The following is a 17,134-nucleotide window of genomic DNA, read 5'->3' as shown; positions in this document are numbered from 1 at the left end:
AATCCTAAGCCAAAAATACTTTCCCCACTATTTCCCATGTACCTGATAGGGGCCAAATGAAAATAAGGATTACTGGGAGATCAGAGGGCAATGCAATGGGGCTCTATGTATGATGGTGATCAAATTTTCAAAACCCTAGAATTTCAAAACTTCTGTCCTAGGCAAGGTCAGCAGTTTTACAGGCCTATGATCACCACAGGCCTGTGATAAGCAGATCTTTCTCTCCTTTTGAATGCTGTTGTTGAAACAAGACTAACACATGGAATAATTATGAACCAAATATGCTAAATTTTATTTGACTACGTAAACCAGATTTCTGAGCAAGCCTAGAGTGTTTTGCATGTGGCTGCCTGAGAAAGAGATGTGAATCCTGACAGAGAAAAACCCCGAGGCAACACTCACTTTGCATAAGTGTTTTGGGAGACAGATGCCAGTGAGTCAAAGTTGCATGGAGAAAGAAGCTATAGACACCCAGAGGAAGCCAGCTTTCCAAGTCCCCAGTTTCTGACTTGCCTTCCTGGAGACTGACAGAATGGATCTCCTGGGAAAATATTTAGTGGTTTTAAAGTTTATGATCCATAAGAAGGTTCTGTTTAGGTGACTGATCTGTAAAATTTCAGGTTTTTGTGACAGCAAACAGGACTGCAGAGTGAAAAGGAAGTGAAAAGTGAAAACGAAGAGTGCAAAGGAAACTCCTTCATTTTAGAGATGGAAAAATGGTACTTTATGGTTAAGTCACTTGTCTAAGATCACACAGGCTGCAAGTAGGCAAAGCAAGATTCAAACCCAGATCTAGCACTACCACATTAAGAATATCTGCCCACAAACTGCTACACCCAGCAACATAAAGAACAGCAAAAGAGGAACTACTGAAAAAAAATACAAAGGGGATCTGACATGGATCGAACTACCAGATGTTCATCAACTTACAGGGCAGCCTGTGTATTGAGCTATATAAGCTCTCAGTGATTTTAGCTAGAGTAGGAAAAGATGAGATATTCATATGAGGTCTCTCCATCTCAAACACAGCTCAACCAATTGTCAGCAGCTCCTACTCCCGGGTCCTTTTTGCCTTATTTATGGAAGAACAACACACAAGGTTGAGAAATGTAAGTAAAGTAGCGAGGTGGGTAACATCAAAAATAGAAAGAATTGTTTCATTGAATCCAGTTAAATGAAGGTGCTGGAGTAAACTGGTTATTCGGGTCATCAAATGTATTCTCCTCTACTTCTTAGGCCCACTCAAAAGCCTTGGCAAGTTTCAACAGATTGGCAAGAGACACCATGAAGGAGAAAATTTGCAGTGACATTATCCCATCCAGCCAAGGAAGTCTTTTTCAGCAGAGAGTTGTCCAGAGTAAAATGGCCCTGAATTCCTGAGAGTCTTTCATGTTTGGCAAATAGTTGGCTGGGACAATTTGATCTTATGAGATCTAAGATCCAGGAAGTTCATTAAGGTATCTTTGAAACAAATTACCATCTCCTTATCCAACAGAACTTTCAACACTGAATTCAAGAACCTCTTAAAGATTGAAGTAGGTTGAGTAGTAGACACCCTGTGATTCACATAGACGGTTCTAGGTCTATTAAAACCACTTCTAATAATTGTCACATTTTATCTGAACCAGCTTGGATGCCTTCTGAAGGTCAAATTTGGTGAATATCACCATTTTTGCTAAATGGTTCATAAAGTCCTATTTCAAGGCAGTTGGTAGCAATCCTGGCTGATAATGTTCCCTCCCCCCATCCCCAAAAAGATTTCCTGAAGCAGTGGCTAGATACAACCTAAAGCGGTTTCAGAAAATGTGTCTTGAAAAAATAGGCAAAGAGGGTATTTTTCCCCAGGCCCCACATGATGGATGGATTGCAAACCACCAATCAACCCATGACTAAGACTCTTGGAAACAGAAGGGAATTGCTAACTTTAAGGCTGTGAGCCTCACGATATTTTTCCAATGAATTCCAAAAGGGCTTGGTCTTTGGATGCCTTAGTCCGGACAGAAGTAAGCATTTATCAACTATTTCAATTGCTTTTTGGGTAATATGAGAACCCTGAAATAAATTACATGAAGCATTTAGGAGCTAGTGCCTGGGCACGCTGACACTTCTGCTCCAGGAAAACAACTAATGCCTAAAGACCAAAGAGGCTGGGGGCTTGGATGTTTGGAGAAGTGAGAGGAAAAGGTGATCTTTTCACATTCTGACCTGAGCTAATATAACACATGGCCTAGGAATGTGCTAGATTTTCCAACCAAACTGGAGATGGCTGAAGATCAACCTTTCTAATGGGGAGAAGGGCGAGTTTAAGTTCAGAAAAGCATACTTTACCTTGATGTGTTAGTTGTCATCCTTCATTCTCAGAGAATCAAAATGACACCACTACCTTGGAGTCCAGTTACATTGTGCCTGACTGTCTGAGCAGAGCAATCTAAGTGGGGACGGCTCTGCCATGAGTCAGGCACAAACAGTCCATTTAACATCTGGGCTAGATTCTCTAAACCTACATCTCACATTCTGCTCACTGTACCTTCTCCACACAGGGAGATCCTGTGCCAGTGTCTCCTATGTTACACAATCAATTCTAAAGTTCTTCAGAGAGACCTTGAGAATATATCCCTTGTATTGTTTTTTCCTGATCCTGCCTAATAGGAGTGTCTATACTCAATAGTAGAGGGTGGCCCACTACACAGCCTGTTCTATAAGCTGTAATACCACCAAGACTACTTTGTAAGAATTTCAGCTTCTGAGATCCATGATTGAGAAGAATGATGATCAGGGACAAAGGAGGAAAACCTCCTCAGATGTCCTATTACTGAAAGGATATATAAAGGATACTTTTATTTCTCAAAGACAGAAGGTAGGAAAACATGGCAGATAGAAGGAGCTCCCCACCTCCAGTGGCAATTCCCTCTACAAAACACTCTTTTTAGAGAGAAAAAAGAAACAGAAAAGAGGAAGGGATGATTAAAATAGTGAACTATTTTAGGCCAAAGATTATGTTTTCCATTTTTTTTAATTCTCATGGGCATTTTCTATTTAGTGCTTCCCAAGTTTTCAAAGCATTTCACAGATTATTATTTTGTTAGCACACTGCTATGAAAAAAGCAGGACAGGTAAAACTATCTTTACAGATGAAGAAATGGAGGTCTACAGAGATATGATAATAATAGTCATTTAATAATAGCTCCTTAATATTTATGCAGCACCTGAAGTGATCTCATGTACCCTTCACAAAATCCTATGAAAATGGTCTTATAGGCTCATTATCCCTGTCTTAAAGATGAAGAAATTGAGGAATTAAAAAGTTACTCAGTTAGAAAGCGTTAATCAGGTTTCAAACCCAGGCCTTCTGCTTCCATATCCAATCACATAAATAACAAACTCCTTTTGCAATCTGAAGCAGCAAGGTGGCACAGGGAATAGAGTGTTGGGCATGGAGTCAGAAAGACCCATCTTGCATTCAAATCTGGCCTCAGACACTTATTAATTGTATGACTCTATTTGTCTCAGTTTCCTTATCTGTAAAATGAGCTGGACAAAGAAATAGCAAACCAGTTCAGCATCTTTGCCAAAAAAGCTCTAAATGTGGTCATGAAGAATTGGATGAGACTGAAACAACTGAAAAACAAAGGAAATTTTAACAAGTTGGACAACTTAAATGACTCTCTGCCTTTGCTAAGGTGAGTTTCTTGATGATTTCTTTTCATCAATACTATCTGATATTATCTTTTAATTTATAGGCTTGAATGGAGAAAGAAATTTCCTAATCTTCCTTAGAAAAAGGTGGTTTGACACGTGGCTCTTTTCAATGGACAAGGTGATTCAGGCCAGTTTCAACGGTCTTGTGATGAGAGAGCCATCTGCACCCAGAGAAAGAATTGTGGGAACTGAGTATGTATCACAACATAGTATTTTCACCTTTTTTATTGTTGTTTGCTTGCATTTCTTCTTTCTCATTTTTTTCCTTTTTGACGTGATTTGTGTGTGTGTGTGTGTGTGTGTGTGTGTGTGTGTGCATCATGATAATTGTGGAAATATATATAGAGAAATTCTTACATGTTTAACAGATTGTATTAATAATGGGAAAGTAATTGTGAGTTGACAGTGTAAACCTATGTAATAGATAGCTTAGAGAAAACCAAGAAACTCAATTGGAAAAACACAAAATGACAGACACAATGGTGACATGCATCAAACAAACTATACAACTTCCAGAGATTGTTCTCCTGCAAAGCAAGCATTCTTAGCATTTTTAGTGACAGTCACTTATGCACCATGCACCTTTCAAAATAATCTCTTTAAATGGGTAAAATACATAGGATTACAAAAGGAAAACAATTATAATGAATCGGTTTCATAAAATATTAAATAAAAATTTTAAAAATCACAATTTCCATCATAATTTAACTCTTTATAAGAAAAACTGTCTTAGTATGCCTACACCCACAAATAGCTTCCAAGCTAACGTCATAACATCATGTATCTTCATTCTCAATTTTTTTTTTGTCCAAAAAACTAAAAGACACATATACTAATGAATTAGCATAGTTTTTCAGGCATAATTTCATTTCTGCTCCTAAGTTTTCCATCATGATACAATTATTTTGTTGTAAACACCATAATTGACTATCTTATTGCTATTACACAATAGTATATGATATTTTGAATTGATCATATAAAAAAGAATTATTTCTCAATCACAAAAAGATCTGGAAGGATCTGCTCATGATGGAGTGGTAGGAAATGAGAAAGAAATAAACATTTTCCTAGGAAAGACATAACAGTTCACATTAAAAAAAAAAAAAAAAGAATAAATGTATGTGTGTACATATGTACACGTATACACACACACACACACACACACACACACACACATTTTACAACTTATCCTCACAAAATTCCTCTGAGGTATAAAAAATACTATCCCATTATACAGATGAGTAAAGTAAATTTCAGAGAAGTTAGGTGATCCAAGGTCGCAATACTCATGCATTTTAGAGTTGAGATTCAACCTAACCAAGGTCTTCTACCTGCAAATCCAGCCCCCTTTTTATCATATACACATTACATCTCTGCATATACAAGAGAATTAAAAAGGGTTGGGGGAAGGTAAGAAATTAGCATGTGAAAATTAAGTGTGTGATGTTTGTAATGAAGGTTCAAAAAGAAATGGGTTTATTTTTCTAAAATCTCCTAAGTAATCCTCTTACTGGAAAAAAGGATTATTCAATGCTTACCTTGTTACTACCTAGACTGTATGTTGGAATAAGATCTTGTCGGCTTCCAGAGAGCTGAAAAGATAAAAATAACACCATGAGAGATTGCTTTTATATGAACGTGAACTTAATATTCATTAAAAATTTGGGGCTGATAAAAAATTAGAGTTGAAGGAGATAACAGAGATAAGCAAGTTTAAACCATTTTACAGTTGAGGAAATGGCAAGAAAGCTGAAATCATAAACTTTGAGTGAATGAGAGAAAAAGCAGAACTTAAATGTTTATTGTATACAAAGCACTGAACTAAATGCTAAGGAAACAAACAGAAAGAATTTAATCCAGCACTCAAGGATGCTACATTCTTATGTGGAGAGATAAGACAGATATGACATTTTAGCTCCAAGTTAAATGAAAAGGTTCCATGGTCCTTAAGGTTGTAGTAAAAAGACAGGGAGTATGGCACTTTTCAATGACTACAATTTTATTGGTCCCAGACAGTGATTCATGGAAAAGGCTGGATACACAGCAAGTAGAAGAGACAAGATTAGAAACAGGGTGCAATGGCTCTACATGAAACTGCTTCCACTTTTGTACTGCTTGATGGCTGATAAAGCCTTTCCCTCTCACCCTTTGGGGTTGGAAGTAAAGGAATAATTATAACAGAGCTAGAATAAGAACCAACGGTGGAAACACCCCATTCAGCATGACATGTGTACCCAGAAGGACCAGGAGCTCTGTTCCTTTGCTAAGGTATTTCATGTTCCATCCCTTCCACATTTTATCTGTTCCTTAATTTAAAGGTAAAGAACATTAATGAACTTACTCGGTTCACATTTGGAGAGCTAATACTCCTCCTATTCAACTTTCCTTTTCCAGTTAACTGCTCCTTCACAGCAACTTCCTATGAATTATAAATCCATAATGAGAAAAATTCAAATCAGAAGTATGGCTTGGACCAAGTTTTCCCTTTGACCCATCCCAGATACAAATGCATACAAAATAATTTAAGTAATGCCTCTTACTTTATATGCCCAAATACCTAATTACAATCAACTTTTAACCATTTAGCAATCAATTAAGTAGTCTGAGAATTTAACAATTTAATGCTTCTTTTCTCTCCCATTGTCAAGGTTTTGACTATTTCACTGATCAGAAAGTGGTCAGAAGAAAAAAAAAATCTGAAAGCTACATTTTGCATTTTATTAGTAGTTCTGTGAAAAGGCTTGAAACTATTAGCTAAAATGAGGTTTAAATATTACCTAGAGATCTTCTTTATTTGATTCCACTCAATAAACATTTTTAAAAATCTACTTAATTGAGGGACCTTAACTATGCAATGAATATTCCTGTTTAGTCAAGATAAGCACCCTGTTAAAAAATTTTGGATATGGTCAGCAATAGTACTGCCTTTCAAAGAGATTTGAAAACACTTTTCTAACACGAATAAATGAAATCCTCCTTTTCTACCCAATCCTCTCAGAAGTAATTTTCCCAATTTAATCTATATTCCAGATTTAGTGGCTGACAAGTTGAAGTGAATGTTATTTAATTCAGCTAAACAATTGTAATTAAAATCATGACCTACAGGCAGTTAAAAAAAAAAAAAGTCAGCAAGAAGTACTGAGTTAGGTTATTCCATCATCAGACCTGACGAAGACGATCCAAAGTAAGGAGGTTTTCAACAGCCAAGACACTTCGCAAATATTTTTCAATATAGGCCTCTGAGTCTGCTGAGGCTGGATTTTCAACATTAGCTGCCATTCTTGCTAATGCTTCTCGTTCCTCTGCTCCCTGAGCATCCTGGAAAATGGAAAATTTTTTCTATTAAAATGAATAACTCCAATGGAGAAACTATTTTTAAAACTTCTTAGCTTATACAATAAGAGGGATATAAGCACATACACAGTCTTAATATTAAGCAGAATTATCTTCAAAGAAGCTCACTTCTAAGTTATTTGTAATTTGAAATATATTTTCATAGGAAAGAATTTATATAACTGGTGTTTAAGTTCCCAGGATAGCCTCAAAAATTTATTTATATTCTGTCATTGAAATGCTATATATTTTATACTGTCTACATATAGATGACCTATACACACACACACGTGAAAACTTCATTGAAATGCTATATATTTTCAACAATATTATTCTGCTAATTCCTGTCATTATATAGTATCACATACTACAAAGTATGTAGATTTATGGCATTCAGCTCAGTAACCACCAGCAATTGTAAATGATAATACACAACCAGCAAAAATCTTGTGGAATCTAGCTCTTCATCACAAAGGCAAAAGGAGCAAGGAAAGATGCTGAGGATTGAGGAAGCCCAAGGGATAAGAGAAGTGTGATTAAGGAAGCTAGACAGGAAAGAGAAAAGTAGAGCCTGGAGCAAGGCAGGATCAGGTTCAATATTCACCCACACCCTGAGAGATTGAAGCTCCAAGCAAGGTGTGCTCTGGAATGCATCTTCTCCCATCAGTTTCAGGGAGCCGTAGAGAAAACATTTCTCACCAAGTTTTCATGTTAAAACTTTCCTTTCCTTTGCATGTCAGCTGGCTACACATATACAAGAGACATTTCCCAGACTGCTGCTGATAAATTGGGAAGTACCTCTATTTAAGTACTAGCTTGTTTGATTAAATTCGGTAAACAAGGATAATGTAATCATAAAGTTTTTGAGCAATGTTGAACAATTTTCCCAAAAGAATGAAAATGATCCTTGAGAATAGAAAATGCTTCATTTTTGGCTCTGCAATGTTAGCATGTTGACTTGTGTATTATAAAATACTACCCTTCTCAAATTTAAAAAAAAGCCCTTTTTATACTGATTGTGCTAAATTTTGTTTTTATGAGTTGCTGCAATATAGATCTTAACTTTTTTTCCAAAGCTCTTTCATGGTGTAATGAAATTTATTTTCTCACTTGGTTTTTCATTTCAATTTTACAAATAAGCGTACAAAATTAAAATCAGAATATAACTTCTTCGGACTTTTCTCTCTTTTTTCATCTGCACTATTTTATAATGGAGAAATATTATTGTTTGCCAACTGGGGTTTGGCTATTCATATTTTATAACAAGCTGAATATTCATAGTTTGCCAGTTAGAGCTATGCCATTTATCCTTAAGCAATTTCCCACACAATTCTTTCCTTTGAAAACCATGTTATGTGAAGAATAAAAACAATTTTGAATAAAAATTTTAAAAAAAGGAAAGCTTCAAGTGAGGAAAAAAAATGAAACATGGCATAATATCGGTAAAAATTTTATTAGTCACACCTGAACTCTACATCATTTACAATCTGTCTTAAGAAGACGCAAAAAGACGGTGATTCAAAATATCAGTGTATAAGCATAAAGATAAGTTGTTGTTTCTTAATTCATAAATAATCAAGAAAAGTGACAACAATCCAAGAATATTTTTTAAAAGGTTAAGACTTCAATGGAAAGGGCCAATGTGGAAAGTAAAGAAGAGGACCTCAGTTTGAGAGGGCTGACTGCATAACAATGAGTAGGGCTAAATAGTTAATTTTGACTAGATAGGAACCTTAACAAAGAGATTTTCTAGAAAAGAGCCGAATATCACAATTCTATTACATAGAAAGCTATTATGAATCATGGAAGATCATGTAATTATACAACCTAAGCAGTACAAAAAAGATTTAATGTTACATTTCCAGAAGATGATCATGAAGAAAATAAATAAAAATTACTCAAATATTAAAAACTTTAATCAACATTAAACATATTTCTTGCAAATGGCATTAGGATTCTTGAAATCATAAGTTATATAGTTCTTGATAACAAACAAAAGATATAATTCTTTGCTGAGAAATGCTGTTAATTAAATCTATATTCTTCTTCATGAAATGGTGAGAATTTAGTTTTTCCAAAAGAAATATTTAATTTCAACAAACACCAACAAGAAACAGAACTTTTTTTTTCTCCCTGTCTTTTTCTGAGCTCTTTTTTCTTTATATCAATGATTCTCAAAGTATGATCTCATATCCCCGAGATCCATTTAGGGGGTCTGTAAGGTCAAAAAATTTTCATAATATTAAGATGCTTTAACTGCTAACATCGATAGATATAATCTGCATAAACAAAAGTTCTTTGAGAAATGTTCCATAATTTTTGAGGGCTTATAAAGAAGCCCTGAGACTAAAAAGTTTTGAGACTCATTGCTCTATCTATACTATCTCCACTGGGGCATCTTATCAGCTCTCATGAGATCATGAGATTATATTCACTAGACTAATGATTCCCAAATCTATATCTAGCCCAAGTCTTAGTTTTGAGATGTAAGATTATATCAATAACTGCATACTTGATTCTCAAACTAATTGTCCCAAAGACCTTCCAAACTAAACATATTAAAATATTAAAATTATTAATTATTAAATATTAAAATAATTCATTATAGTTCCCCCTAAACTCTTCTTCTTCTTCTAAACTTACCTATTACTGTTCAAGGGCACCATGATCCTTCTAGTTTATCCTGGTTCAGATCCCTGTGGTCATCCTTTATCCATTCTCGCTAACACCACACAATTATTCAATGGTCAAATCTTTTTCCTAAACTCCTCTCAAAGCTGTCTATTTCTTTCCACTCACATAGCTGTCGTCCTGGACTAGACCCACATTATCTCTCACCTAAACCATTGCAACAAGTTTCTACTTGGTCTCCTTTATCTATCCTCTCCCCATTCTAGCTCAGCCACCATAAAATGGCCAAAGTGATACTCTTAAAGCACAGCTGTGATCATGGTATCAACCAATCTCCACCAAACAACACCACTTGCTGTTGTCAGTCATTTCAGCCAAGCCTGATTCATGACCCCATTAGGTGTTTTCTTGGTAAAGACAACTACACTGTTTACCATTTCCTTCTCCAGCTCATTTTCTAGATGAGAAAACGAAGGCAGATAAGACTGGAGGATTCTGGGGAAGATAACAGAGTAGGCCAGTAAATTTTCAAGTTCTCCAGATTTAACCCGCAAAAAGAACAAAATCTGCACCTCATGGCAAACAGAGTCTGGTGAAAAATTAAGACGACTTGAGGCAGAACAGGGTCCTCTAACACAATCCAAGAAGATCCAAAGAAACTCCCAGGCTGGTGAGCAGACCAAGTGGGGCCCGCCAAGAAGAATGGGGCTTGGATCATAGAGACTTTCACCTCTCCGAGTACAGAGGGGGTAGGAGGTCTGGCAAGACAACCTTGGCTGATCAGGAATGCCAGGCCCAGCCAAGCTGCAGAGCTGGGGACCTGTGAGTGCAGAAGCGCTGGAGCAGGGACACTGTGGGCACTTGCAGGAGGAGAAAGCTTTAGGTTTGGGATTCCAGGTTAAAGGGAAGAGCTGAAGGGAAGCTTGAGACACTCCCCTCACTCCATGATTAGAAGAGTTTACACTGGCAGTTCTCATTTAAAAAAAAAAAAAAAAGAACCAGCAAAGAAGAATTCAGCCATAGAAACTTACAATGGGAACTGGGAAGACTGGGATTCATCTTCAGAGGAAGACAATGAAGTAAAAACTAGGTTCTTCTACCCCAAAGTGTAATGTTAAATGGTTCCCTGCCCAGAGAGAATTTATATAAGAATTGAATAAAAGAATATAAAAATCAAATGAGAGGGAAAACTAAAAACTACTCAAGAAAAACAAGAAGATTATGAAAAAAAAAGTTAACCAACTAGAAAAGGAGAAACAGAATCTCAAAGAATTAGGAAAAGGAAAGTCAGTGAAGAAACCAAGAAATAACAAAACAGAATATAAAAAAATGAAAAAAATATATAACAGAATGTGAAATATAAGAAAAAAAAAGATCTAGAGAACTGATTAAGAAGAGAAAATATAAGAATAACTGGACTACCTGAAAGCTGTGATCAAAAACAGAAACTTGACAAAATAATACAAGAAAATTGTCCTGAAGTGATAGAACATGAGGGGAAAGTAGAAATATTAAAAAAAAAAAAAATCTACTGATCACCATCTCAAAGAGATCCTTTATGGAAAATACATATGAATATTATTGAATTGGAAACAATCCAAATACATTGGAGCTACAATTAGAATTGTACAGGACTTAGCAGCAGTCACAATATAAAACTGCAACTGCTGGAATCATATATTACAATCAAAAGAACTAGGCCTGTGGCCAAAAATTATCATATCCAGCAAAGTTATCCATATTACTGAATGAGAAAAAATAGACATTCAATGAACTTCTAGGATTTTCAGGACTTTCTATTACTTAAACCAGAACTCAATAGAAAATTTAACAAATAACAGCCAATATCAAAGATCAATTTCAAGAAGCTTAACATGAACAAATTGTTTATGTTTTTACATGGATTGTATACCATCTATTTAAGACTGACATCAGTAATAGAGTAGCTCAAAAAAAAGATTTATACAGATGAAATGCAGAAGATGAATAGAGGCATTAGATAAGAGAGAAGAACACATAGTTCTAAAAACCTACTCACATCAGGAATGGGTTAAATAGGCAACATTACATATATATATAACGAAGGGTATAGCATCCTCCAAAACCTATAAAGAAATAAGGGGAAAGGGATGGGCAGTGGGAGAAGCAAAGGGTGGGGGAAGAAGAAAAGAGAGAAAATCATGGGTTTAAAAAAAAGGTTAAATAACAGCAAGGCAAATTAAAGAGAAGAATTAAAGCAAAGAGTTAGCAGGGATAAGAAAGGGGTGTGTGTGTGTGTGTGTGTGTGTGTGTGTGTGTGTGTGTCTCTGTCTGTCTGTCTGTCTGTCCATATATGTATACATAAAAATATCCTTGCTTAACTATAGCCTGCTCAGGAGAAGTGGGGGAAGGAGGCAGTGGAATGAAAGAGGGAAAAAAGAATAAAGTAAAAAAAAAAAGTGTGCACCAGAGAAAAAAGAACAACCTACAAGGAAGTAAAGATGGCCACTTATGAATATAATTTCTTCTATTATATATCCTTTCTTAAACTGGTAATTTACTGTTATATATTTTGAGTCCTCCCTGATATTCTACTGGACACATGATAATGTTCTATTTTATTTTGTTTTCCTTTTCTGTTTTTTTAAATAATTTTTTTTAATTGTAGCTTTTTATTGACAGAACATATGGATGGGTAATTTTTTTTTTACAAAATTGTCCCTTACACTCACTTCTTTTCTAACTTTTCCCTTATCTCCTTCCACCCCCTTCCCCTAGATGGCAGATAGTCTTATACATGTTAAATATATTAAAGTGTAAATAAAATATTTTAAAAAGTAACACGGTTAAATGTCTTCCCCAGGTCACACAATTATAAGTGTGTGAGATCAGATTTAAAGATGGGTCTTTCTGGTTGCAATAGCATTGCTCTATCCAGTGTATCACCTAGCTGCCCAATAAACATCAAGTTTCTATAATGAAATATAAGTACATTTGTTTGGCATTTTAAAACTTCATCACAATAGGACACATTTTAGTCTTCTTACTCTCAATTCTCCTCCATGGATTCTATAATCCAGCCATCCTGGCCCACTTGTTCTTCCTTGGACGTATGATAGTCTATTCCAAAACTAATCATCCTCCCTTTTTAAATGCTTTTGTTTTTTCTTCTTCATCTCTTGGAACCTCTGGCTTCTTTTCAGAATCAGGTTAAATGTCACTTTTTCCATAATCTTCTTCCTGTTTTCTCCCCCATCTAACCCCCCCCAATATTAATGCTTCTCTCTATAATATTACTTTCACAACAATGCTGGATGTGTCTTGTATGTCCCTAATTATATATACATTGTTTTTCCCATTAGGATGGAAGCTGCTTGAAAGCACATTTTTCCCCCCACTTTTTTCCCCCTCAGCACTTAGGATAAAAAGTATTTACTATATGCTTGGCACAAAGTAAGTAATTAACGATTTTGTTAACTGATTTCTCTTAGATTTTTTTCAGACACACTTGACCTTTTGATTTTATGATTTATTACTACTTATTATGATTTCCTTTAAGCATCTGGTAAATTTATACTTTATATGATTGCTCACCTCTGGGATATTGGAGACAATTTCAAAGGTGACTCCACAGCCAGGAATGGAACTTCGATGAGACATCTTTTTTAGCAGACTCTGAGCAAAACCCTAATGGGAAATAAAATGGGAGGTACAGGTTTTTCCTACCTGACCAAATTGTAGTTATAGTTCTTAATCATACAACGTAAAGGATGGAATGCACATTAACTATACATCATTAGGTTACTTTATTTCCCCAGAAGAGTCCATTTTATCATTTCTTCTATTTTATTTTGGAGCTATCTTGTCTAATAGAGGTTGTATGAACAAAAGCTGAGACCCTGTCCTAGGCATCCTCATATGAGGTAACTAATTGGCTTACAAGATAAAGAATACTACTGTAGGAAAACAACCTCCTAAGCAAGATTCTAGTGAGAGCTTGTAATCTTACACTTTCCTTCTCGGTTTTTCCCTCCAGCACGATGGACATCTTGTGCCATGAATATTGACAAGACCGGTCATTAAATTCTTGACCAAAGTAGGATCAGTATGAAAAATGATTTATGAGTACATGGCCATTGTTTATGCTGACTGTGCTCTTTGCACAGTTAAGAATTGAACTGTTGAATTAATGCATAGATGACTCATTTGAAAATACTGCTAGTAGCATACATTCTTAAAGAGGTCAGGGATGAGTGTAGAATATAGTTAAAATAAATAAGTCTAAAAATAAGATAAAAATAGAGATAAAGATTGAAATGAAAGCATTTTTAACTAATATTGATGACTTGGTGGTTTGGGGGAAGAAAATGAAGGAAAAAACAGGTATAAAATGACTCCGCTGGAGTAACATTTCTAAGAGAAGCATGAAACTGTCAAGTTTAATAATACACCAGGATATAAACCTACTGACCAAAGCATTTTTCCTTCCTCAGTTAATTACATTTTTTTAAACAAATCAGTTTCTCTACATATAAAGATACTATTTCAAGGCTTCATGTTCTTGAACAGGATCAGTAGTAGTTAAGTCACCAACACAAAACCCACAAACAGTTATTGCATTTTGCATTCTATTAAAAAGCTACTGCCATCGTATTTCTTCCATTCTTTACTTAAATGGAATGCAAGAGGCCTATTTGTACCAGCATCACAAAGAAAGGCTCGTCTTGTTCAAAATTAACATTCATTATATTTCCAGAAATGGAAAAATGTATGCTCAAAGTAGCTCTGAATAAAAAGAACAGGAGGAAAATATAGGAATTCCTACTTAGTCCTTCTACCCAAAAGGAATGACAGCTTGGTTGCTCCACAACAATCTATTTCATAACCAGTTTCTGGTAATGTACTGACCTGGGGAGCAGATGGGCCAAGATACCAGTGCCTGGCACTTCGGATCTCTAGAACTGAAACAGAAACTGGATCTTTTTATAGCAATCCCTTCCAGGCTAATAAGGAGAGACAGGGCAGGCAAATGGGTGGTACAACATATATAGCTACAACTGACCCTATGACCTGGAATTTATTGATGCTGTATTGCCAAGCTAAAGAGCGACAATTTTAATAGCATTACAGCCAGTTTTCATTTCAAAGATTGATATCAGTGTGACATTTAGAACTAAAGATTAATTTTTAGGGGTGGAGATTACATCTGGTGGTCTGTCAACCGTGACACTGCTCTTTTAAATGAATTATTATTATTATTTTTAATCTGTCAGGGGTTTAGTTTCCTTTTGTTCCCTGAAAAACCTAAGAAAAAAGTGAAGCAGGATATAAAAGCTCCCATACTAATCTTGAAAACGCAGCCCTCTGGCAGGCCAGGCACATGACGAGTTGTAAATGCTTAAACAAATCTTTCCTTCTTTTTCCCCCAGCAGAGATAATAATGGGAAAGGAAGAAGCATAATAACAGAGGAGAAATCAGTCACCTCTTAGAGAGCTGTTTGGGTTGGGATGCCCTGGGCACAATAAAGATCCCTGGCTTTCCTCTCACAGAAGTCTAAGGCATCAGAAAAGAGACTCACCTCTTCTATGAGTTGGCCACAAGACCAGAGTGAGAATAAACCTGTGAGGGCTTAGCAGAAAGGGAGGAAAACGTGGTGTTGGGATAGAGAGAAGAATGGCTGCTGGCAGCTCACGACATCACCAGCCCTCTCTGGAGAGGGAGCCGGGGAATGTGTTGTGTGGATCCATCCTAGAACTGTTCTTTTGATTCAAATCACATCTCCACCTGGAGTTTGACTCACCTGGCGGCCATGAACACTGACACAAATGCGTTTGCGGAGAACCAGCTGCATTTCAGCAGGATGGCTGAGCTGGACTGTCACCCTCACAATCAGAAACACTCTTTCATCTGCTGTGGCTCCTTTGCTAAGCTGTGGACAGTTATGTACGGCAGAGTCCCAGGAGGCTTCTGCTCTTGCCTAGAGAGAACAAAGAGAAAACAATGTTTTTCCTCTTCTGAATGAAAAAATACACATGAAATCTCTAAGGGAACTCTATCTTGTAACATGTAAGCACATGTCCCTGCCCAACATTAACCTTTTCCTTAAATTAATCTCTCTCTCTCTCTGTCGCTCTTTCTCTGTTCCTCTCTTTATCTCTGTCTACCTCTCTGTTCCTCTCTATCTCTCTGTCTCTCTTTCACCTCCTTCCCTTCCTCCTCCAAAAAACAGTGTAAAGGGTGAGAGGTGATGAAAGGGGATGACTCGGTAGGAGTTGGGCTAGCTGTAACTTAGACTGGGAAAGGAAAATAAACCTACGCCTCTAGGGTCAGGTTAAAAATCAACAGAATTTTAGATGGATTATTTACATTGTAGGCTAGCGAAAAGATCCTGATGCAGGAGATGCTAAGAGAATCTATGGGTACAAGTTTATGATAAATTAAACTAGCTACTGAAAATGCCTACTTATGGTGGATTAGACTTTTAAATAGAATCAAACAAACCAGCACAAAAATTCACTGCTTTTCCCAATTTAACTTAACTAATGTGAGTATTCATTTAACAGTAGGAAACATCAGTGATGTGAAAAAGTAAAAAGCTAAGACCATTTTCACTTTTACTAAATTCTTATCTACAGCCTTATTTCTTTCATTTAAGTTCAGGACATAAGACTTTTCATTTTGAGTAGGGATGATTAATAAATACCAGGAAAAAAAGAAGAGGAGAGTGAGAAGACTATAAGCAAAAAAAAAAAGTTGACCTGAACTATGAGCAAAAAATTACAACTGAAAGCAGTGGCAAATCACTTGTGATAAACTAGATTAAATAGCCCACAATTCTAGTGTGAAGAAGCACCTTACTCTCGGGGGCTGAATTATTATGCCATAAATAAGGAGAGAAAAAAAACAACAAGAAAAGGAGCCAGGAAAGCAAGCTATTTTGGTATGAGAAGGGAGATAGCACTATGGCAAACAAAGTATAGAGTACTAGACTGGGCATCAGAAAGACCTTGATGTGAATTCCAACTCTGACACGGAATTATTGTGGATAATTCTTTTAAATCTACCTGAGCCTCAGCCTCATTATCTGTGAAATGAGTCCAGTAATGTCTATACTTACCTTGTTGAAGGAGTTACAAGAATCATATTTCTGAATTGTACCCAATTTTAAGTTTTTCCATGACAATTATGACTGGGGACAAGAAATCAGGGCCATTAACTTGGGCCCAAAGCAGCAGCTGGGGGATTCTGCCAGAGACCTTGGTGAAGGACCACTCCTGCTAAGGCACCACAGTAAAAAATCTTGCCCTAATAGTGGAGTGCTTCCTGGGGCAAGATTTCCTTCCAATTAGTTTAATAAGTTATACACAGAATCCCTACCTCTGAGAGCAAGTATGACCACTCAGCCTGGGAAGCAAAGAAATTCATGTTTCCTAGGTCAAGGACCTTGTCTCCTACCTACATCAGTTTTCTACAGGTAAACAGTGGACTCTC

The 17,134-nt window shown here is 36.2% G+C and overlaps 1 protein-coding gene across 1 annotated transcript in view; it reads right to left on the bottom strand.

Moving 5' to 3' along the window:
- The window catches only part of KIF13B (kinesin family member 13B), a 249,415-nt gene that overhangs the window by 50,213 nt on the left and 182,068 nt on the right, over positions 1-17,134 (bottom strand). Inside the window, exons 31-35 of the mRNA XM_051975736.1 lie at positions 15,444-15,620; positions 13,237-13,329; positions 6,865-7,017; positions 6,041-6,118; positions 5,238-5,291 (exon numbers count right to left, since the gene is read on the bottom strand). Of these exons, the coding sequence (XP_051831696.1) occupies positions 5,238-5,291; positions 6,041-6,118; positions 6,865-7,017; positions 13,237-13,329; positions 15,444-15,620 (555 nt within the window). The remainder of the gene's footprint in view (positions 1-5,237; positions 5,292-6,040; positions 6,119-6,864; positions 7,018-13,236; positions 13,330-15,443; positions 15,621-17,134) is intronic.

This window comes from Antechinus flavipes, chromosome 2 (assembly GCF_016432865.1).
Source record: "Antechinus flavipes isolate AdamAnt ecotype Samford, QLD, Australia chromosome 2, AdamAnt_v2, whole genome shotgun sequence".
NCBI lineage: Eukaryota > Metazoa > Chordata > Mammalia > Dasyuromorphia > Dasyuridae > Antechinus > Antechinus flavipes.
This window is presented reverse-complemented; position numbering and strand designations above follow the sequence as displayed.